This window comes from Lissotriton vulgaris, unplaced genomic scaffold, assembly GCF_964263255.1.
Source record: "Lissotriton vulgaris unplaced genomic scaffold, aLisVul1.2 SCAFFOLD_1007, whole genome shotgun sequence".
NCBI lineage: Eukaryota > Metazoa > Chordata > Amphibia > Caudata > Salamandridae > Lissotriton > Lissotriton vulgaris.
The window spans coordinates 752,179-777,238 of NW_028253487.1; the positions used below are offsets into that span (position 1 = coordinate 752,179).

The following is a 25,060-nucleotide window of genomic DNA, read 5'->3' on the forward strand; positions in this document are numbered from 1 at the left end:
TTACTGCATGGAACCATGGTCACTTCAGAATGCTGCACGTGTGCGCGTTTGTTTTACGTGGGCTTTCTATTGTTTTTTAAATCACCATTGAACTCGTGCACTAGTTCGTCTAATTCCTGTTCGTTGATTTGATCAAAGGCACAAATTTAAACTTTCACCGCATGGAACTGCGGTCACTTTGGTAGGATGCACGTCTGTGCGCCAGTTTTACTTGTTCAATGATCACTGAACACGTGAATCACTTAGTTCTTTGCCTTATATTTGTTCATTTTTTAACGTGTCTACAGCATCGCTTAATTATTCGGCACTGCTGGTTAAAACACCCAACGAGCAACTTTCAGTTATTCCAAGCATGTTTAAACCATACTGCACATTTATATTCTTTTTGACCTTATTTACTCTTTTTATTTTTGAGCACTGAGCACACCACTTTAATTTTGTTCGGTTTTTTTTGTGCCTTTCTGCCCCCTGTTAGGCTCGATTTTTGTGCCCTTCTGCCCTCTGTTAGACTCGTTTTCCCTTATTTTTCTGCCCTTCTGCCCTCTGTTAGACTCGTTTTTTGTGCCTTTCTGCCCTCTGCACCACCACATCATCACTCAGCGCTACCCCAGCATCACTCAGCACCACCACATTATCACTCAGCACCACCACATTATCACTCAGCACCACCACATTATCACTCAGCACCACCACAGCACCACCCAGCGCCACCCCAGCATCACCCAGCGCTACCCCAGCATCACCCAGCGCCACCCCAGCACCACTCAGCGCTACCCCAACATCACTCAGCGCCACCACAGCATCACTCAGCACCACCACATTATCACTCAGCACCACCACATAAACACTCAGCACCACCAAAGCACCACTCAGCACCACCACAGCATCACTCAGCACCACCACACCATCACTCAGCACCACCACAGCACCACTCAGCGCCACCACAGCATCACTCAGCGCCACCCCAGCATCACTCAGCGCCACCCCAGCATCACTCAGCACCACCCCAGCATCACTCAGCACCACCCCAGCATCACTCAGCACCACCACAGCACCACTAGGCGCTACCCCAGCATCACTCAGCACCACCACATTATCACTCAGCACCACCACATTATCACTCAATACCACCACAGCACCACTCAGCACCACCACAGCACCACTCAGCACCAACACAACACCACTCAGCACCACCACAGCACCACTCAGCACCACCATATTATGACTCAGCACCACCACAGCACCACTCAGCACCACTACAGCACCACTCAGCACCAACACAGCACCACTCAGGACCACCACAGCACCACCACAGCACCACTCAGCACCACCACATTATCACTCAGCACCACCACTGCATCACTCAGCACCACCGCAGCACCACTCAGCACCACCACATTATCACTCAGCACCACTACTGCATCACTCAGCACCACCGCAGCACCACTCAGCACCACCACATCATCACTCAGCACCACCACAGCATCACTCAGCACCACCACAGCATCACTCAGCACCACCACAGCATCACTCAGCGCCACCACAGCATCACTCAGCACCACCACAGCACCACTCAGCACCAACACAGCATCACTCAGCAGCACCACAGCACCACTCAGCGCAACCCCAGCATCACTCAGCACCACCACATTATCACTCAGCACCACTACATTATCACTCAGCACCACAACAGCACCACTCAGCACCACCACATTATCACTCAGCACCGACACATTATCACTCAGCACCACTCAGCACCACCACTGCACCACTCAGCACCACCACAGCACCACTCAGCAACACCACAGCACCACTCAGCACCACCACAGCACCACTCAGCACCATTACAGCACCACTCAGCACCATTACAGCACCACTCAGCGCCACCACAGCATCACTCAGCGCAACCCCAGGTTATAGGTGTCACATATGCGAAAGTTATAACTATTGGCATTGTAAATGACAAAGCTATTCATTTAGCTATTTTCAAAACCAACACATAAGTAAAAAAAATGTCATTTACAAGACCAATGGCTCAAACTTTTCTAATGCGAGACCTATTGCATTGCAAATGCTTGTTTTATTTTCATTTTTTGGACCTGCCGGACACAGGTGGGCCTGTGCCCGTCCTGGGAAGGGCATTTATGTATTTGTGAAAGAAAGAACTCTGTCAGACCAGCAACCCTGGGCAGGCGTGCAGCTTTCACTGGTGCGGTGCGACTGGTGCAGCCACACTGGGCGCTGTCCTTGAAGGGTGGGAGGGGGCACTGACCTCAGGGGTGCTGTGTTTAGCAATAACACAGGATTTACAAGCACCCGCTGCAGAGCTCCTTATCAACAGCTTTCAAGCAGCAATAAAAAAGTCAAGCTAACTTGTGATTAATGTTCCTGCTAGAGAGAGATCAGAGTTTTGTCTCGTGGAAGTTTTGACTCGCCATGAAGTAGTGCAGAGGGTTAATATGCCTGCGGCAAACAACAGATCTGGATTAGTAAAGCCGGCCATGCAAGATGCTGCCAAGGGAGTGCAGGGCTGCTAGTGAGAGCAGTGCAGTGCAGACAAAGGGAAGGACGAGCTGCTGAGGTAGATGCGGTGCTGCTCAGGAATGGCTCACTGTTATGGGCAAAAGGGCCAACCCCCCCTCCCCCTGCAAGCCCCAAATTAATTTAAGAATCCAGTTAATAAAAATGCCATAAAGTCTGCTGCCTGTGCCAATATAACCTACTCGTTCTTACACCGTTTCTTGTCTGAAGCTTCTTCTCAGATGTAGCAGGGTGTTTTCTTGCTTTTAGTTCCCAGATTTCACTCTTGACCCCCTTGTATGACCCTGGGCAATCTTTCCCTTGTGCCTGATCCCGCGCAAGCTTCCCCTTGTGTGGCAATTTATTTTAGTACCCCAAAAGGGAAAGGTAGCAAGTAAAACCTCTAGGTCTTAGGTAAGGTGAGAAGCAGCTCCAGGACACCTCAGGGCATTCAAACGCTCTGCAAATCAAATCAAATCTAAGGGAAAATCCATACACCTACATTTATACTTGTTTACCAGCATGTTTTCAGGAAATCATTGTACCACTGAAACAAAGTGGTTAATTTATTAAAAAAAAAAAAAAAGTAAGTACCAGGGCTCTCCTCGGGAGGCAGCTGGCACCAGCCCAGGATGTGGCATAATGGACAGAGCAACTGACTTCGGAACTGGGGAACCAGGTTCGAGTCTTGATGTTGGAACAACATCCTGTGGCTCTGGCCAAATCACTTAATCTCCCCGGGCCTACCAAAAATGAATGTGAATGTGTCCTCAACTGGTGCTCATGAAAAACGCTGGTGTTGATGATTATGTGCTGATGCTGAGCATCGGAAACCACGGGCTCAAATTAAGCACTGCTTTGTGACCTTGATACTTATTATGTGGAGTACTGTCAAACACTCTTCTGTTTGTTCTAAGTCTTCATCTGCTCCCTCCCTGGTTGGGCAGATAGGACCTTGCCATTCAGCTTAAACATTCACTTTGGCACATTCACTTTGGGTCTGCCGCCTCACTGGTTAGAGGCGGCAGACCCGAGAGCAGAGGACGGCCCGGGACCAGGGTTCGATTCCCGGCGCGGCAGGTTTCTGGACCAGGGTCAGCGGACTCGATAATTCTCTCGCCTCGGTGCCCACTCTGAGCAGCGATCACACTCGGCAACTCTGGGCATTAGCTTGCCTCATCTTCACTAACGGCCCCACCAGACCGCCGGGGATGCCTGGTCTCACCCTGGAGATACCCATTAAGGGACCATCTCTCAGGGAAGCCAGGAAGGGTTTCGCAGCGGTCGAAGCGCCTTGGGACCCTACGGGTAAGTAGTGCGCTATATAAATGCCTATACATTTACATTTACATTCTGAAAGTCAGGCACAAGCAAAGCGCTACAGTCAGAGATTAGATTCGAATGAATGGTTTATTCTCTATTGTGTTGCCATTAGATATGATCTTCAGTGCAGCACTTGCATCTGCCTTGTTAATAGTTAATGGTACACTGCTTTTGCTTCCATTGAGGGAACCACAATTGAGGGAACCATACAGAGCCTGTCCATGCCATTAGTGCTTTATTGTCAATACTTATAAGGCGCAAGGAGGCAGGCAAAAATAGTGAAGGTGTCTTGGAAAAAGCACCTTTAGAGATGCTAATAAGGAAGAAATTGATACCTACGGTTAAGCTGTGACTAGTATCATCAACAGCACCCAAAAAACTGAGAATATGCAGGTAATCTTTCAAAATTCCTATGAAACGGGGAATTGTATGCCCCTGGCTGGTTTTTAAACTCCTCTGCCTATTTTATTTACTTTGAGACTGATGCTTTACATTTTCATACATTCCTTCATTTTCTACTTTATACTTTTGTTTATTTAATGTTTTATCCCAGTTTCTGCAAAACAGAGGTATATTTTATGACCGGACCCAACCACTAGATGGCGGAATAATGCACAGCATGGGAATCCAGCAAAGATTCATGTTGCAAAACTGAAGCTTTGCAGGTTACCTTATGTAAGAAGTCGGAGAGAAATTGTATCCCTAGACTAAGCCCACACGAAGAAAAGTGTAGTTGGTGCACAGACAGTACATTCTTAAGAACTTTAGTACTTTAGAAACTGAGACCGTCCCTATTTCACTGGGATATTTGTTCCATAAAAAAATTGTAGCTAGATCTGAACCTATCCCAATATCAAGCTGTTGCTCAGCATTTTATTTATTTTTTCTTTTACAAAAACACTGAAGTGTGGAAGTTTTCCACATTAAAACTGTATCTGTGCATTAAGATTTGCCACTCTAAATTGAATTCTTATAATGTGCATTAACATGGAGCTATGGAAATTAAAACAAATTCAGTATGATGTATTATTGTGTGGTTTCCTGGCTTAGAATAAACTAAGCCTTAGTTAAGTCTCGGCTCCATCTTTGTTAAAATTTCTGTTGTATCATGATATTCATTGTGTGTTTATATTTCCCCACTTGGTACCACATAAAGCAAGATGTGCATGGTTTATTTTAATTGACATATTGTTTTCGAAGAACCCACTGAAGGAATCCTTTTGGTACTTTCCAATGGTCTTCCTGATAGCACATTGTAATGCATTCATTCACAATTGTTTTCTGTTTATTTTGTTCAGACACCATCGATGACATTAAGTTAGAAGGGGCAAATCAATAATCATGAAGTGCTAAGATGGTACGCGTTTGTAATGTTTTAGAAATATGAATTGGGATTTGCTGTAATAATGCTCATACCATACTGAATTTGTAGTTTTCATGATTCCCCATGCTGAAAATGGCTATATAAAGCCTGGAATTTGGGAGTGTGTCAAGATTCTTTTGGGTTTCTACTAGGAATGCTGTCCCATTTCCTACTGATTTACTGCACATATGAGAGTCAGTCTATTTACTTCTATTTGCTCATTATTGCTTTATTTCTGTAATTGAGAGCCTTCATGGCAATTGATTTATATGTTCTTTGACTGATTAAATGAGATTGATGCTGCGTTTGCCTGGTTCTATTTTCTGTATTGCCCTTTTAAAAATGTAAAAACCCTTCATGGTTTTCCTACATTTCTGATGTTGAACTTCTTTTTGAATCAGTCCGTTAATATTGACTGTATTTTGAAATGCTATTTTGAATCCCTTCTCTGAACCGATAGTGCGTCCACATAAGCAATACTAGTAATCGCATTAAGATTTTGTGCAGACCTCTGCAAGGGTTAGATCACTCACAGTGAGAAGACATTTAATAGGCATAAAGAAGTACTTAGATGTACCTCTTTGGCTCACTCTACATCAGTTATCTCCTACAACATTCATTTGTCTCTGGCACAACCATGGTCACTCTAGCTTGTAGCCCAGAAGAAAGATGTCAATCATGATCCTAAAAATGTAAGCGTGAAACCCCTCCGAAGAAACTTGTTCTCACACAACTACACGTTCTACTGCTACCTTATTCCAACTGCCCTGAAACCGCTTAGTATTTCATAGGTTGTCTAAGTCGTCTGTTCTTCCTCCTTTTTTGGTTTAAGTGACCTGATATATTGTCTTCACCACAACTACAGAAGCTGCTAGGATTTAACTCAGAGCCACTTTGCTCACTCTCGGATGATACAGAGACACTATTTGTGGATGCACATCTTTAAATGATTTGCTGGTTAGAGACCATAACAGATATGCAACTTTGCATCATTTGCAGTTTACCAATCTGGTAAATGTGGTATGTCAGCAGGGATTTAAATAAGTTCCCTTCATCTAAATCTCAAACCCTATTTCTGGCTTCCGACAGAAATTTTATTTTCAAGTCCTGCTACATATAATATGATACCTTTAAGTGATATTTTCTTTGGGTCATTTGAATCTTTTCTTCTTAAGTTCTTCTGGGAACTTTCTTCTCTACTGTCGATTAAGCATTATCGAGATTTTCTTTTATGCAACAAGACATTTACATAATTTGCACTAGTTCTATCCTTTAGATTTTTCCTTCAGACCATTCTCAAGATAACCAGGAGAGAGGTGCCCAGGTAGAATTGCAGGGATAACAGAGTATTCACTATTATAATAGAAACCTTGTTCGGCTTGTTCTCATAGTAAATCCTTAACTCTTGTTCTTGCCAGGTAACATGACACCAAATAAATGAAAGCCTTAAAACCTACTCCCATGATTAGAGGAGGTTGATGGCTTTGGCTTAACCACTGAAAGAAATTGATAAACCATCCATTAAATAAGCGTTCAATATAGGCCCTGAATTTGAGCATTACCTGCCACATATTATTTATTATTTATGAATTTTGTAAAGCGCACGGCTACCCCCAACGGGGGTGTCCCGGCGCTAAAATTATCTGCTAGAGGAGAAGAGCAAACTAGATAGAGGCGAATAGCCAAGTTTTCAGGCGTCTTCGGAACAGAGCTTCAGATGGAGTAAATCTAAGGTCAATCGGTAGGCTGTTCCAATGTTTGGAAGCTAAGACAGCAAATGCTCTGCCACCCATTCTTGAGCGCCGGAATCTAGGCACAAGCATGAGACGCAGATTGTTAGAACGAAGGTCTCTAACTGAGTGGGACAGTCTCAATCTCTTTCTTAAGTATTCTGGACCAGATCCGTTAATAGCTCGATAGGCCAGAACAAGCGTTTTGAATTTGATACGGTTGGCTATAGGAAGCCAGTGAAGTTCTCTTCGAAACGCAGAGATAGAGTGTCTGTATGGGATGTTACCAATCAGTCTTGCCGCAGCATTCTGAATCACCTGCAGGCGTTCGATTTGATATAAAGGAGCCCCAGCATACAGACTGTTGGCATAATCCAGATGGGCGGTGATTAATGCCTGAGTGACGGTTCTGCGAGCCTCAATTGGCAGAAATGGAAAGATCTTTCTCATCATTTTTAATTTGCCAAAGCAGGTCGCAGTGACCTTATTGATTTGAGGGCTACAGGAGAGGGTGTCATCAAAAATAAAGCCCAGATTACGGGCCGAATGGACCGGGACTGGAGGGGGGTTAAGTACCGTTGGCCACCAAAGTGGGGGTGGAATGGTCATTTTTTGGTTAAAAAACAGGACCTCAGTCTTGTCAGTATTAAGCCGTAGGTGATTCGAGGACATCCATGAACAGATTTCGCCGAGACAGTGGCGGAAACTGGAGAGGCTGGGGTCAGAGGGATCTCTAAAAGAAAATATCAGCTGTGTGTCATCAGCGTATGAGATCACTCTGACTCCACATGCCTCCACCACCCTGGCCAGTGGGGCTAAGTACACGTTGAAAAACAAAGGACTCAGCGCTGAGCCTTGTGGGACTCCGCGTTCGAGAGGTTTGCATCCAGATTCAAAGGGTCTGAGAAGAACCCTCTGGGAGCGTTCTTGAAGAAAAGAACAGACCCAAGCCAAGGCAGTGCCACTCAGTCCAATCTGCTCCAGTCGGCCTAGAAGAATTTGGTGGGACACCGTATCGAAAGCGGCGGATAGGTCGAGGAGGACCAACATGGCCTCCTCGCCCCTATCCACACACTCTCGCACAGTCTACGAAACCTCTAGTAAAGCGGTCTCCGTACTGTAACCAGTACGAAAGCCGGACTGGGAATCATGTAGCAGAGAGTAGGTCTCTAAGTACTCTGCCAGTTGTAGTTGGACTGCTTACTCCAAAACCTTCGCGGGTTTCGGGAGAAGGGAAATGGGCCGGTAATTACTGAATTGCATCGGGTCAGCATCTGATTTCTTAAGGATGGGCACAAGGAGGGCCTCCTTCCAGGCAGAGGGAAATTGGCCTAATCGTAGGGAGGCATTCCAGATGGTAGTGAGTGGCTCCAGCAGTAGGGTGGACAATTCACTCATGATTTTTGAGGGGACAGGGTCTAACGGGGAGCCTGATTTGCACTGTAACAATAATTTGAGTGCAAGATCAGGAGTAAGTTCCTTAAAGGAGTCTAAAGTAGGAGCAGTATTGTGGGTGATAGGGGCCAAGGGGGGGGGAATGACAGGAGGAGGAAAGGAGGATGCGATCTTTTCAATTTTTTCTTGGAAGAAGTCAGATAGTCCGTTGCAGAGAGACAGGTTGGCTAAATTGTTAGGAGTCATAACAGGGGGTTTAACAAAGTCTTTGACGATTTTAAACAGTGTCTTTGCTGAATTGTCCGCGGCTTTTATTTGAGAGGCAAAGAACTCAGTCATGGCAGATTTTTTAGATTTAGAAAATTTCTTAAGGGCCATTCTGTAAGTAATTTTAGCCTCAGCATCATATGTTCTTCTCCAGCAACGTTCTAATTTTTTACAATGGCTTTTCTCTTCACGGAGAGCAGCTGAAAACCAGGGAGCAGAGGGGCGAGATCTGGCGGAAGATACCGGTAGGAGTGGAGCGATTACATCAACCGCAGCCGATAGGGTCGTATTGAATGTGGAGACGCAGTCATCGATATTTACCACATGAGACTCAAGAGGACAGTTAAATAACGGTTCTAAGGCAGAACAGGAGATCTTATGCCATTTTCTCCTGTAGTCTGTTCCCAGTATCGCCGGGGTAGGTGCCTGAGGGAGGGGAATGTCCACCCTCAGTAGGAAATGGTCAGACCAAGTAAGGGGGAGTGAGGGATACGTAATGGTCCCTGGAAGGTTGGAGAAAATAAGATCCAGTGTGTGGCCAGCAGCGTGCGTTGGACCATGGATGAGTTGCAACAGGCCCAGACTATGGAGGGCATCGAGGAAACGTCTGGCTTGAATACAGGTGGGATCATCTACATGGAGGTTGAAATCTCCCAGTGTAACAAAGTGCGGGTGCTTGAGAGATAGGTCCGTGATAGTGCTAATCAACTGAGACAAAGAGGAAGGAGAAGCTTTAGGGGGGTTGTAAACTAAAATGCCGGTCAGGTAAACTGCCGCTGGGTCAGCAATAGCAAAATACATAGCTTCAATCAGTCCAATGTTAGTGATTTTTTTGATGGTGATATTAAGGTGGGATTTGTACAGAATGGCAAGGCCACCTCCCGTTTTGCCCTCCCGGTTGATACCCAGGAAGCGATACTCCGGGGGGGTGGCTAGATAGATGTCCGGGTTAGAGGAGTCTTTCGTCCAGGATTCCGTAAGGAATAAAATATCCCAGCTGTAAGTGGTCAGAATCGACCAAATATCATTGGCATGGCGGGGGAGGGATCTACAGTTGATCAGTGCTAGTTTTAAAATACGAGCACCCGGGGCGGGAGAGGGAGGTAAGGTCCGTTCACTCCAAGGGGGGAGAGATAGATTGCACTGAGGGCAGTGAAAGGTATGACCGTCCAGGTTATTAGGGGGGCAGCGGGCCTGTGTAGAACAGGCGCTCGCTCCAATTTGAAATAGCTGTTCCCTAGACCAACTTACACGTGACTTGATGGTAGCTTGAGCAGGGGGACTGGCCCTAGGCCCGGGCCAGGCGCGGACGGGCGCAGACGGGCTCGCCTTAGGCGCGCCTTCGGCGCGCCATCGGCGCGCCCGCTGCGCCCGCCCGCTGCGCGGTCGGGACGTGTAGTTGTGTTTATACATAACAGGAGGGTGGGAGTGGTCGAGAAGCTGGACCGCTACCCTGCCTGCCTTCCCAAGATGGCGGTGGCAATTCCGCGTCTACCGGCGTCAGCGCTTTGACTCGGCTGCGCCGGTAGGATCAAGCTGTATTAGTAGACCCAGGAGGTGAATTACATCTCACCCTCTATTTTGCGTTTTTACCGGGATGTTAAAAGCGAGCCCAATAAAATATATACAATTGTTAAAAATAGTCCTGCTGATGTCTAACACACCGTAATTACTTCTGCATGTAAGGAAGAGAAAGAGCGCCCCCGGCTTCCGCCTCAGGGGAAAGTAGCAAACAATTACCGGAGGAACCTAAGACGATCCTTAAGTAGGCGGGAGGGCGGGAGTGGTCGAGAAGCTGGACCGCTACCCTGCCTGCCTTCCCAAGATGGCGGTGGCAATTCCGCGTCTACCGGCGTCAGCGCTTTGACTCGGCTGCGCCGGTAGGATCAAGCTGTATTAGTAGACCCAGGAGGTGAATTACATCTCACCCTCTGTTTTGCGTTTTTACCGGGATGTTAAAAGCGAGCCCAATAAAATATATACAATTGTTAAAAATAGTCCTGCTGATGTCTAACACACCGTAATTACTTCTGCATGTAAGGAAGAGAAAGAGCGCCCCCGGCTTCCGCCTCAGGGGAAAGTAGCAAACATAATTAGGTTGCATGTAGCGGGCAGGGGAGTAAGCAAGATTTCTTTCTTTCCCCAGTTGGGTGTTAGTGCTTTCTTTAATTGAGTTGCAGCAGGTCTGCGTCCCATTTACTACTGTTTACTATGTATGACTGAGGGGGAGATTAATGCATCAATCTTATACCACAAACAAAATGTTCAGGACAGATTGAGCTGCACTCTGACAGGGAGCCATGGTGCTGTTGATGTAAAGGGCTGGTGGTGGAAGGTTGACAGGGATGTCACCCTGACTAAGTAGTAAGTTTCAAGTTAGATCTTAATTTTTAAGTGCTTTCTAGGAGCCTCTCATGATTCACCTCAATGGAGAAGTGTGGCTCAATGATTAGAGCGGCAGACCCTGATGCAGAGGTCTAGCCCGGGACCAGGGTTCAATTCCCCGCCTCGGCGGGTCTTGGGCTCAAAATTCCATGGACCTGATAATTCTCGCCTCGGTGCCTATTCCAATCATGGAGTCCCACTCTGCAACTCTGGGCAATAGCTTGCTTAATCTCCACAACGGCCCCCACAACGCTAAGGATGCCTGGCCTCCACCTTGGGGGTGCCCAGGAGTGGACGCCTCACAGAGAAAGCCAGGATGGGTTCCACAGCGGTATACGTACAAGCGCCTTGAGACCCTTGCGGGTGAGTAGTGCGCTATACAAGTATCAATTTACATTTACAATGGAACCTCAGTCTTATGGGGACCCAGATAAGCCAATCCTTTGGAGGTAGACACTAAATGATGAAAAGAGAGGTGTTACAGTCTCCTAAGCCTCTGGGTGGACCCAAAGGATCCAAATATGTACCGCTGCTGCACAGCACTACCGGCCACTGAGTGATGCCTGACTACAGGGACTATCGGTAAATGATGCCTCTATCACCAGTGCAGTGTTGGGGTGTAATGTGTTTTCGCCAAGAGGTGCAATGAATGTGGGTTGCTCCAGAAGCTCTAGGACAAGGAGAGGCCCCTACTGTCTTCAGGAACTGTATGGCACATGACGTTCAGTTAGTTGATGAGGATTCCTGGATAGGCTATAGGTTCACAGAGTTGTGTGTATACTGGGAGACGTGACACTCAAATATTCCACATGGTTGTAGAGGGCATAAGAGTATGGAAGTGGATAGACACCCACTGGGCCCAAGTTCTCTTTAATCTGATCGTGATACAGTGGAAATGTCCAGTAAGTGTAGTTCAACTCATGCTTGGGTACTAAGGCACTAACCTCAACAATCCTGACATTAGAAATCCATGCTGTACAAGTATTACAAAGATATGTGATGGATATGTGCTCACAAAAGCAAGAAAACAACATAAAGGTAGGGAATAACCTCCTATGTGGGGTACAGAGACAGTTGTAAATCAATTTATGGATGCATTTTTCTACATTAAGCAAAGCAATGCAGACATATGTTGGCTACATCTTTGAGGAAGAAACAAAATGGTAGTGGCCATATATGTCATCCATGTGTAGCATGTAGGCTTGCCCTCTTTTGCTCTCCTGTAGGTTCTATGTTATCTGTTTGTTGTTTGTATGCCGCCACCCACGGATGTCATAAGAAGACATTTCCTGTCCTGTCTTAAGTATGGCGATGACCCACTGATATGTGTCCCACTTCAAACAATCCAAAACAGTAATCACACTGTTTGAGCATTGAAGCTGAGTGGAGGTGGGGATGTCGCAGATGAATACAGACAAAGCATAGCTCAGAGTAGCAGTAGAAACTGAGGGCAACGGAGAACGTAGTAAAGTGACTACAAGTTGCCATTGTTACCGATTGTCTGACTAAAATTGTAGCTAAAAAATTCTTTTTCACTACAGCGGTAACACAAGAGCCGGTGTAATTTCTGAAATCAGATCAGGCTTTTATCCTTAGAGAATGCTCAGGGCCCATGGAAATGTATTTTGCCTTGGAAATTTGACTTATTCACAGCATGAATCGCACTGATACATTTCAAGTGTGTACAGATTTGATGTGCAGAGCGCATATGGTCTTCGGCAATAAGGCTTCAGCAGACACAAGCGTCACCCCTTAGAGTAGATCATTCCAAATCACTGCTATCTGCACAAGCTCTCGCTCCACAGCCACACTCAAACCAGCTAAAATGGCCTACAGGACTACTCAGCTATCTAGGTTGCAATAGAAAGGTGGCTAGAGCTTGAAACCTTCAATGAGTGTTCAGAAGCAACCGCTTTGTGAGGTCTGCTTTTCTCAAATGTGGTACTTGGTGTGCGGCATACCTTCCTCCTATGGCCAGATACGTACCCTGTAACACATACAAGATAAATTCTTCAAGACGACATTCTGTCGTAGTGATTTTTGTGTTGTTTGTGGTTTAGATTGCTTCAATGTTTGTTTTTTCTTCTATTATGAAACATATCATTAAACCCTCAGGTAGGTGTGTAATTCAAATAAATCCAATACATTAAGACTAATAAAGTTATAAATGGCATACAGTTTTTAAAAGGGCACATTTCCTCGGTATGAGCCGTTTATTGAAGGAGTCTCTAGTAAATGTGTGTGCTGTGGAGTTAAAACAAAGACTGGCCAGGTGATCATCTGTAAGTTAGACAACTGAACACTTGCAATGAGATAAATATATCTGCACTTGAAAGGCCTGCTCAAAGTTGTAATAAAGGATTTGATTTCACAAAATACTGTACGATATTCACAAAAAAATGTACCTAAGATGCCCAAGTGCTCCTCATCACGAGTTCTTTTTTTGCTGGTCGTAAATTCTCCGTTGGTGTATTCTCTATAAACAACTTTTTTGTATTTTGATCCTATATGGCTTTCATCACTATTGACAAACACGTGGCCATTGCTACAAAATGAATAATCAAACAAGAAAATTGTACTAATTAATGACAAAGATTTTGCACTGATTTCAACTCATCAAAGCAGCACACATATGTAGGCATGCAGGTTCTGGGTCCTTTAAATACATGACTTATGTAATACAATATAATACATTATTTAATGTATAAGCGTATTAGGAGTCAATATAAAAATGTTGGGAAGAAAAATCAGATCACACACAAACTTTTGTAATTCTGGATAGAAGTAAATCTTCCAAGAACAACCTGAGTGTGTCATAAATATTGGATTTGGCTTGTATGCTATATAGCCGTTATTAGGAGTGGCCTAAGGAAATGGGCCAAAGTTACCCCGCCCCAGGATTTCCTGATACCAGGGGTACCATTAACTCCAGGGGTGGAGAAAATCCAGCTCTCTCGAGGTGGAACCTGATGATCTACTAAGAAGAGAAGAATTGCAGGGTGACTCAATAAGTAATTCCTAATTTTGCGACAGATTTTTATTCAAAGTATTAGGATGCTTGCAACAGCTAAAACCTCTGGGTGAAAGTAAAAACCTTATAATTCTGATGGGACCAGTAACTACTATTATTGGTCACATCCAAATTAAGAGGCCACTGTGCACTTGCCAAGTAAATATGGAACAAGCCACAGAGATATCAACAATTAAACCCTTTACCGATACAGGTTTGGTAACTTTCCACTGGCATATTGCCCAACAGTCGAACTGCTGAATACTTGAAGACTTAGGTCTACAGGAAACATACACCAGATTTTAACAAACAAGGTAAGCGCAAAGTGTAATAAATCGAACGAAATGAAAGTTATTGAGGCAAATAATGTTAAAGATCCATAGAAATACTGGGAGATGTGAAGTGTCTGTGTAAAGAAAGTCATTAGGACACTGAAAAATAGCTTTGATATTATCTTTATTGCTTGGTAAACCTATAAATATTTCTTTCAGCTCAAACTGGAAAGGCTTATTGACACAACTTGGGACGCTTGTTCAACTGCAAATTGTCTCCAAAACTTACACTATTCTGCCTTTCCGGAATTATCCCATTGGTAGGAAGGGGAGAAGCTGTGCAGGAGGAGGGGCTTTATCATTAGCAACTATTAAGGAATTGTGAGTGTTTGATTGGGAATCTAAGTGGGCCTCTCTGGCACACAAGACCGCAGGATCACAAGAAGCGGCTGTGGACCTTTAAACAGTGTGGTGAGGATTACTCCTAGGATATCCAGGTAAAAAACAGAAATGCTAATATTTTCATTGAGAAAGCCTGAAAAGTCAAGTCAGATGTGCTGAAGGGATAAATCAAGATGCGACCTAGCTGGGCAGGAGCTTTCTTCCCTATACCTGGCCCATCAGATACATTTACATAAACCCTAGAAAGTTCAGAAAGTTTTTATTTAAAGAAGTTAAGTTTAGGGTCTTGGATCTCGGGCACCTATTTTCCAGCTCTGGGAATGCACAGCCTCTCCCAGAAGATTAAGGGCCAGATGTATTAGGCCTATTTGCAAACGGCCTGATTCGCAGAATCGGGCTTTTAATGCAAAAAGACATCTTGGTATGTATTAATCCCAAATTTCGATTATAAACATGTTACTGTATTGCTATTTGTGATTGAAAATACCGATTTGGTATTTGTAAGAGGCGTGTCCAAATACTGAATTTGAATGGATTGTATAATCGTTTTGCAACCCAATTCTGGTCGCAAAACAGTAATACTTTACCACCATCCAAATGGGTGGTAACCAATTTGCAAATGGGAAGGGATCCCCATGGGACTCCTTCCTGCTTGAGAATGTAAAAAATTATAATTTTTAAGAACAGGCTGTGGTCCAACAGCCGGCTCTTAAAAAATGAAACTTGAACGTTTATTTTTTTTTTAAATGCATCATGCTTTCCTTTAAGGAAAACAGGCTGCCTTTCAAAATAAAAATCTGTTCTATTTAAAAGCAATCACAAACATAGTGGTCTGCAGATCTCAGCTGACCAGCAGCTTTGTGATGGCTGTGATTCCTAATGGGATGCAAATTGCGACCTACCTCATTAATATTCATGAGGTAGGTTGATTTACAACCTAATAGCATTATTTGAAAAAAAATATTTTTATACATGTGATTCGAAGATATTCGCAAATAGGAAATTAGTATTCCTAATGTTGGTACATTTGTCCCAAAGTGTATGGTTTATAATGGCGCATGAACCTTTAACCTTTCTTTCTTGACTGTGATTACTACAATGATTGGAGAGAATTAGAAAGCATTTCCAGGCCCTCCTCTTCAGGCCAGATGGCCCAGTCGCAAAGGGTTTTCTGAGTTTACACGTGCTCCAATTGCAACAATGACTTGCGTCATTTGTGTGGATCCAAGGTAGCCGGTGGGATGCAGAAATTGCCAGGATTCTTGGCAAGGCCCACCAATGCCCAAACAAGAGAACCCTCCGGCAAAGAAGCAGATTGCATCAATTCCCACTGCGGCACGGAAAGTATTAGCAGAGCGATTTACCACTAGAACCGGTCACTCCACTTTTGCCAGTTACTTGTTTCAACAAAATATAAAATCTTGCTGTTTGCTGGGAATGTCTGCCGGAAGATCGCGCAGCGACCTGCGTACATGAACCATGATGTGGTATTTATTTAATCTTTGGTACTTTGATAATCCTTAACTTACGTCAATTCCATCCACGCTGTATGCTTCATATTCTGTTTTTTAGACATGTTCCACTGGTTACAAAATGTTAACAAAAAGCACCAGTAAGATTTATTTATTTTAATGAATGCCATATAGCACTACTTCTCTTCTATTATCTCGCATATATTTTGCGTCTCTCTCCGATACAGTGACCACTTGTTGATCATATAAGTGACCATGTTACACATTATTACTTATGTGGTGCCATACACACCAAAATGTGTAGAAGTAAAGCAGCTCTCTTTGGTCAGCTTCAGGAATGGTCAGTGTGGTGAGCATTTCCTTACCGAGACTAGTGCACTTACCTTCACCGGGATGCCACCCTGTTGTCTAAACCCCACTGCAGGGGTCGAGAAAGACAATGCAGCACAATATCTGAGGTGCTGCCATCTTCACGACTGTGTAGCGAACACAGGCAGGCACCTCTCACTCCACATTTACTATCTGAGAGCATGGAGCTGTCACAGAGAAGCCCTTGGCCCCCCAGCCCGCATGGCAGCGCGGCAATCCCCTCTTCCCATGACTCGGTCAAGGCGTTGAATCACTCGGTAAAGAGGATCAACACACAGTTGGACAAATTGTTTCGAGCCCCCCGGTTGCAGACGATTCCTCATGGGTGTATTTGGGGGGAGCATTTCTACCTGCGGGACGGGGTACACCTGACTGAGGCTAGTAGGCTTACCTTCACCGGAATGCCACCCTGTTGTCTAAACCCCACTGAAGGGGTCGAGAAAGACAATGCAGCACCATACCTGTGGTGCTGCCATCTTCACGGCTGTGTAGCGAACACAGGCAGGCACCTGTCACTCCACATTTACTATCTGAGAGCATGGAGCTGTCACAGAGAAGACTGGTCTGATAGAGCCTGCCTTTATTACTCAGCATGGCATGAGATTGAAAAAAAAGATGCCAGAAGTCTGTTCTGATACAGAGAAGCACCACAAAAACGACAGAAGCTCAGTCATAGTTTGGACATGGACACCAGCTCATATGAAATATGGGTCTCATGCTGGAGCATAAAATGGGCACAAAAAGAGGCACATGTCAGCAGCCCTTCCTGCTGTGAGCCAGAAAAATCTTACAAACCTTGCTGGTCTACCTACTGGTAAGTCTGTTTTTTATTAATTCTGCACCCTGCCTGGTCTGCTCATCCACCAGGGTCAGACTGGCCTATAGGACAATCCGGCAGTGCCCGAAGGGCTGGTTTTACAGGTCAGTGTGTGGACCTGTTTTTTGTGGCTGTTTGAGGGTCTGTTTATAGTCTACTAGGCTATTTAAATATTACCACAAACATTGCCTACAACAAGCACAAATGCATGCAGTCCCCCATACCTTGAAAAATACCTATATAATGTGTCTTTAAAAGTTCCAAACAGCCTCAGTTTGCAAATATGGGCCACTACTTTATTACTACCTTTACTACCTTTATTTTGATGCCCAGGCCTATGTTTGATTCTGGAAGGGGTCCCAGTACTGGAGAGTCAATTTGCAAGGCAAACCAATAAGCAAAAAATTAATCAAGAGACAAATAAGTTCACATTGTTTTAATCACAATGTGAGTATTTAACAAATATCTGAATTTCATCACATAAAAACAATTTGCGTAGTGCCCCAAATTGGTAAAAGGAGGAGGGGGGGAGTGATCCTGTGAGGAAGTGGTGAGGGAAAAGAGGAATCCTGTAGTGACAATTAAATCAATCAATATACATTATCTGTACAAGCTACACAATGTGTGTAGGAATTTTAGACCACATGGTTAAATTCATCATTCCTACAAAACATCATACTCCACAAATTTCAATTAATGAAGGCATTTAGGGTGTGGAGTTGGATTCTAATGGTAGTCGTCTTCCTCACAGGATCACTCCCCCCCTCCTCCTTTTACCAATTTGGGGCACTACGCAAATTGTTTTTATGTGATGAAATTCAGATATTTGTTAAATACTCACATTGTGATTAAAACAATGTGAACTTATTTGTCTCTTGATTATTTTTTTGCTTATTGGTTTGCCTTGCAAATTGACTCTCCAGTACTGGGACCCCTTCCTTTTATTACATTGATCACCCAGGTCCCAGCGACATTTTTGGGTACAACCCCGTATCAATACCCTATGTTTGATTCTGGTCAAGCCTGCCATTCTCATGCTCTTTTGAGGAGCTACACGTAGAAAAGTACCTAGTTCACTAAGTGAATTATTCCCATAGAACTGCCATTCAGGTTCTGTTCAGAAGAATGTGTTGGCAGGTCCTATGTTCCTGCTGTGTTCTCTATAGTTCAGGTGAGGTAAATATTTCTCTCATATGCAAACCTTTTCCAGTGTCACTTAGACACCAGTCATGCTGACCAGAATGTGTGAGATTAGTGTGTACATTACTTTTAATGCTTGCACACTCCACAAAACAGAGTTGAATATTTCCTTTCGGTCAGCTAGTTGCTTAGTTCCCATGAACTTGGAACATATGTTTTTCTTTAAAAAAATGTGTAAGAGTCCTCTAAATCAGCAGTTCTTAACCTTTTGACTTCTGTGGACCCCCACTGAATTATTGCTGGAATCCCAGGAACCCCACTGAGTCATTATTGGAAGTCGGTGACGCCCAACCTAAGAAACATCTATGATTTGGACCTCAAAAGAGTACACAAAAATATAAAAACATGTATACACCAAGCAAATGCTCAAATATGAAAATATTGTGTTTAATTCACAATCGAATATGGAAAAAAGTTCTCACATTTTTAAGTTTATTTCTTTATTTGTGAAAACTTTAATAATTTTAACCTCATTTAATTTTGTAGAACTGTCGTGGACCCCTGAGTAGGCCTCACCGACCTTCACGGGTCCTCGGACCACAGGTTAAGAATACCTGATCGAAAGATATCAGTCAATAATTGAAAAGTGGCATTCCTACCTAATGGTTTAACCACATCGCTGCTTGGCTTTTTTTTCCCCTGTGCTGGAAATAGCTATTCTCCTATATTCATGACGAGCTCAGCTCGTCATCAGCACAGCTCAACTGTGCCTCATGACGAGCTGAGCTCGTCATGAGCATGGAAGGGGTTAAACAGGAAGTATGAGATTAGGTCCACAGACAAGAGCGGCTATATATGAAAAATAAAATGATAATAAAAGCATTTCATTATCATTTTCTTTTTGCCTGCCTGGTCGCAGCAGATGCGAGTCTTCAGTGGGGCGGGGCCAGGCAATCCTCTGTGACAGGCATGGCAGGGGGAGTGGTGGTCGGCACTTTTAAGTGCACATGACGGCTTGGCCAGCCAAACCGCCATGCACATTTAGGTTTCTCCAATGCGGCTGTGTTGCACAGCCGGGTTGGGAAACGCCACAAACTCCTAGTTACTGTATGAGTGGCAAACCAGGCCGCTCAGACCAATCTCAGCATGCAAGAAGTGCTGGGATTGGCATCTGGGAGCGGCATCTGGGAGCCTGTGCGGTGTGCAGCCGGAGTCGACGATCCTCAGAGAGAAGCGAGGCAGTGTCCATCGGACTGGCAGGTAAGTACAATTTTATTTATTTTAACTAGCAGCCCGTCCCGACGTTGTCCAGGTATGAATTGCTGCCGGCCAGTACTATATTGTTTTGTAGGATTTCGTTTTGAAAGCATTTCTTATCTGTGACAGGCCTGTGAAACGCTCCTATTCACAGTGCACTGCTGATACACTTAAGAGTGCGCGTTCAGTAGTGTGTGAACTCGAGTTTCCCTACTTTATTTTTCCTTGCGATATTATATAGCGCGAACTCGATAACATGGCATGAGCACAATTTACATTACAGAAGAACACATTCATTTGTGGTAGGCATGGGGAGACAAAGCAATTTGCCTGGAATCACAGGATGTTGAGCTGATGCCGAGATTCGAACGTAGCTCCCCAGCTCTAAAGTTCGCAATTCTAGAACTTGTGGCGGGAGGTGTGTCTAAAAGTGTATGTCGGTGCTGGCCATCAATGAGAGAGACCTGTGCATTTTTCAAATCGGTGGTGAAAAAATATGAGTATACTGCTGGAGATGTGGGCCGCCGTGCCACCAATGTACTTACCGGGGAGGATAAACACCCATTATTCAGCAACTTTCTTTCCGCATACCATCACTCCGCATACTTTCATTACGAAAGTACCATGACTCCGCAATGCCATTATAACACATGGCATTACATTTTATATGCTTTTACCACACATACATTTACAACGAAATTTGTTGTAAATGCATGAATGGTAAAAGCATGTTTTTTTTAAATGTTTGGATAAGGTAAGTATGGGTATAGGGGTATATGTTTTGGGGTACTGAGGTATATGTTTTGGGGTGTTTGGGTGTTTTAAGGGTTCAGATATAGTTTTGGGTAATGGGGTACAGGGGTAGTTTTAGGGTTTAGGGATAGGTATGGGTTTTGGGATACAGGGGTATTTTAGGGTTCAGGACTAGGTTTGGGTTTTGGGGTATAGGGATATTTTTAGGGTTCAGGGGTAGGTTTGGGTTTTGGGGTACAGGGGCTTTTTAAGGGTTCAGGGCTAGGTTTGAGTTTTGGGGTACAGGGATATTTTTAGGGTTCAGGGCTAGGTTTGGGTTTTGGGGTACAGGCGTATTTTAGGGTTCAGGGGTATGTTTGGGTTTTGGGGTCCAGGGGTATTTTTAGGGTTCAGGGATAGGTTTGGGTTTTGGGGTACAGGGGTATTTTAAGGGTTCAGGGCTAGGTTTGAGTTTTGAGGTACAGAGGTATTTTAGGGTTGAGGGGTAGGTTTGGGTTTTGGGGTACAGGGGTATTTTTAGGGTCCGGGGCTAGGTTTGGGTTTTGGGGTACAGGGGTATTTTTAGGGTTCAGGGGTAGGTTTGGGTTTTGAGGTAAAGGGGTATTTATAGGGATCAGGGCTAGGTTTGGGTTTTGGGGTACAGGGGTATTTTTAGGGTTTAGGGATAGGTTTGGGTTTTGGGGTACAGGGTATATTTATAGGGTTAAGATGGGTTAGTGTTTAAGGGTGTTGGGGTATTTTTAGGAGTAAGGGTGGGTTATGATCATGGGATTAGGGGTATTTAAAGTGAGCAGGGTGGACACCCGGAGCTGGAATGTACAGAACCTGGGAAGAAAAAACAATGAAATATTGGGCACAACGCTCGCTTTTTTTCCCCGTAATCCCGCGCCCGCACACGCCCACGCCTCCAGCACACGCCCACAGCACATGATATGAGACATGGCATGAAGGGCGGAACGTACCACACGCCCCCAGCCTTTGACACGCCCACAGCACAATGCAGACACGCCCACAAGGGACTACTTTGCTGCCACAGTTCTTTAATTTTTTAATTGTATATTGTGGGCGTCTGCATAGCCTATGTCCTTCTGCTGCAACTGCCCTTTCCAACGCTGTATTGGGTGTTGTGATTGGTGCTGTGGTTCCTGAGATTACCCGCCTCCAAGGTTTGGGCTCTCTCTTTATTATATTAGTATAGATTGTGTTCCATTTTGTTTGTATTCCCTCCTTCCACCCTGCCCCACCACTAATGAATGCCAGAAGCCTCCACAGAGAAAAGGGCATACAGCTTTCATCTCATTTTTCTGGTGTACTGTACCTGTCTTGTTCTGTAGCATTATGCCTCTCAAGTTCCCAGCTCAGATCAGGAGAATAGTCCCAGTTCATCTCTTCGGCTGCGATGAAATATGTCCTCATAGCACTGTACTCGCGCCTAGACATGGACGTATTGTTGCAGCTTTTCACCTCATACATCTGTTTCATGCCCCCAATGAAGTGATCGGCTGTTCGACACACTACCTGAAAGATGCCTGAAAGCGACAAGACAATTTGTTACATAAGACTTCTGAAGGCAGATTTTGTAAACAAATTTCAGAATGCCTTTGTCCAGAGCTGTAAAATGTATTCTTGACACAAGCAAATTGTAAACGCAGATAGGCAGAGGCAAACTCAGCTAGTGAAGTGAACATTTAAATAAAATCACATAACATAAATTTCCATTTAATGTAACTTACACAAATGAAGAACAACCATGTGCCACAAAGAGTTGCCACTTGATGCTTAACATATCTCTGGTAAGAGTCAGTCTAGTAGACAAGTTGCCAAAGACCTATATGTTAATTCCACTGTCCTCTTGAACATAAGTTGTTATCATCGCAGAATGACTTTATTTGCATGTGCCCAAAATCCACCATTTACGAAAATTGACAGCTTTTAACAGCAGGCTAAATGCCAGTATATGGGACCATGAAAAGGTGTACATTTAGATAAGCAATGGAATTGACCTATAACACCAGAAAAGTGACCCCATAAACTATCCCTGTGCATAGTAAAGCTGCCTCATGCCTGATACCTGAAGAACAGCCTAAAACGTGCTTGCAAAGGATGTTTGAACAAAGTGGGAGTGTGTGTGATCCTTCATGTCAGCGTGCAAACTGGTATCTCTTTTCCCTGCTTAATGCACTCGAATGTACTTGGACCAGGAGGCAGTGTATTCCCTACTGAACTTTGATGCTCACATTGGACCTGTCTATACTTGATTTATCATTCAAGCTTTAGTATTATATTCCAATCCATTCCGCTAAGAATGACAGACATGAACTACAGTAAAGTTTACTCAAAGAATATAAGTACAGAATGCATCAATTAAGCCATCCAGCAATAAGTATATAAGCATATAAATAATAAAGAATATAGAAAGAGCTCAATAAAGTTTTACTGAAAATGAAGCATAGATTTATCTTCTATGAAAGGGCGAAGGTGAGCCCCCACAGAGAAATCACATGCTTCTGTAGGACTTTAGACAAAGAGCTTTACAATATTTCCTACACGAATACATAGTTCACATGATACGCACCAATAGCGAACAAGCTGTAAGAAACATTTTACTCAAGAATACATTTGAAGATTCTCTCGTTCTTCTACTATATTAGACTCGGACATTCCCAGAGTCTATTCAGGCGACATAACTTGTTGCATAGTATGTTATTCAGTCTGGGACAATTAGGTTGTCCTTGACTACGTCTCTTTCAGTGCAGCTAGGAACGTTTAGTCCTTTTCATTGCAAAGCCTACAATTCTTTATTATGACAAAAATATTAACAGCGGAAATAATCATGTGGTATGCTACGATGTAACTTTCAAGATGAAAAAAAAACACAAAGTTGTACTAAGTTTTCATAAGCGTGGTTTCTCATATATTGGGCATTACAATTTGAGGACAAAAAATCTCACACTTTCCTGACACCCTGTGCATTAACTGTTCTTTCTGGCCGCTGAAAAACATTCTAACACTTGCACAGAAGCCACCCGATTGCCCTTCATAAAGCAAGGTAAGGGAAAAGGAATCTGCTGTCCGTAAGCATCACACCGAACCTCCTTGTGATTCCTCCGAGGTCTCGCGCTCCTCTGGTGGCCGATTTAGGGTCTCCTGGACCGCGGGACTAGGCAGGCAAAACAGCGTTTTGCACAGGCGCCATCTTGGGAAAGATCGGTTGGCGCTCTAGTGTTGTGGGCGATTTAGGCCCTCACACTACATATAGGGCGGACCGATAGGCAAGACTCATTGACAGAACACGCGACTCGTGAGGCGGAAGCCGGGAGCCAAAGGCTTTATTTTAAAAAATGTTTGCATTGTAATTTTCTTGTGACATATTTTAACATCGTTTTTATATTCACTTCGAATGTTGTGTGAGTAGACACAGCTCATTAAAAAGCTTATCGACCTACCCCAAACCTCCTCGTGATTCCCCCGAGGTCTCGCGCTCCTCTGGTGGCCGATTTAGGGTCTCCTGGACTGCGGGACTAGGCAGGCAAAACAGCGTTTTGCACAGGCGCCATCTTGGGAAGGATCGGTCTGCGCTCTAGTGTTGTGGGAGATTTAGGCCCTCACACTACATATAGGGCGGACCAATAGGCAAGACTCATTGACAGAACATGCGACTCCTGAGGCGGAACCCGGGAGCCAAGGGCTTTATTTTTAAAATTGTTTGCATTGTAATTTTCTTGTGACATATTTTAACATAGTTTTTATATTCACTTCGAATGTTGTGTGAGTTAGACACAGCTCATTAAAAAGCCCCGAACCTCCTCGTGATTCCCCCGAGGTCTTGCGATCCTCTGGTGGCCAATTTAGGGTCTCCTGGACCGCGGGACTAGGCAGGCAAAACAAAGTTTTTCACAGGCGCCATCTTGGGAAGGATCGGTCGGCGATCTAGTGTTGTGGGCGATTTAGGCCCTCACACTACAAAATGCCCCTCCCCGCCGGACCCGCCATGTGCGCCAGAGGTAAGCCCGTCTGCACCCGTCCGCGCCAGGACGGGCCTAGGGCCAGGCACCACGGAATCTCCCCACAAGCTCCGGCTATCTTACTCCAGAGAACTCCTGTGCCAATTAAACCAGCCCCTTTAGTCCCTATGCATCCAATCCATCAGAGGTGAGAGCCCCCGCCCGCACCCATTGTCTCCACTGCCCATTCAAACTTACCTCTGCCAAAACCAGTCACTCTACCCAGACGGTCATCAACATGGCCCTGATAAATTGCAGATCCCTGCCTAAACATGCCCAAGAAATCCATATGCTTCTAGAAGAGCATCAACTGGAGATTCTGTTTCTCACTGAAACATGGCTCGCTCCAGATTCTGACTCGGACATTGTGCAAGCGCTGCCTCATGGCTTCCTTATACAACACTTGGATCGAGTCAAGGGAAGGGGAGGAAGGATAGCTATTATTTATAGAGACCATCTTTCGTGTAGATTTCACGACAGCCCCCTCTCGGACTGTGAAAATGTGCACTTTAACATTCAAATGTCCCCACGTAACTCCCTCCCGGGAGTCCTTATTTATCGCCGCCCCAGGGGGCTTTGGG

At 44.6% G+C, this 25,060-nt stretch overlaps 1 protein-coding gene across 1 annotated transcript in view; it reads right to left on the reverse strand.

Moving 5' to 3' along the window:
• LOC147660954 (ferroxidase HEPHL1-like) overlaps positions 1-22,004 on the reverse strand; it is a gene marked incomplete at its 5' end in the record, with an annotated part of 82,665 nt that extends 60,661 nt beyond the window's left edge. Inside the window, 2 exons of the mRNA XM_086951413.1 lie at positions 13,389-13,528; positions 21,794-22,004. Of these exons, the coding sequence (XP_086807539.1) occupies positions 13,389-13,528; positions 21,794-22,004 (351 nt within the window). The remainder of the gene's footprint in view (positions 1-13,388; positions 13,529-21,793) is intronic.
• Between the last annotated feature and the right edge of the window lie 3,056 nt (positions 22,005-25,060).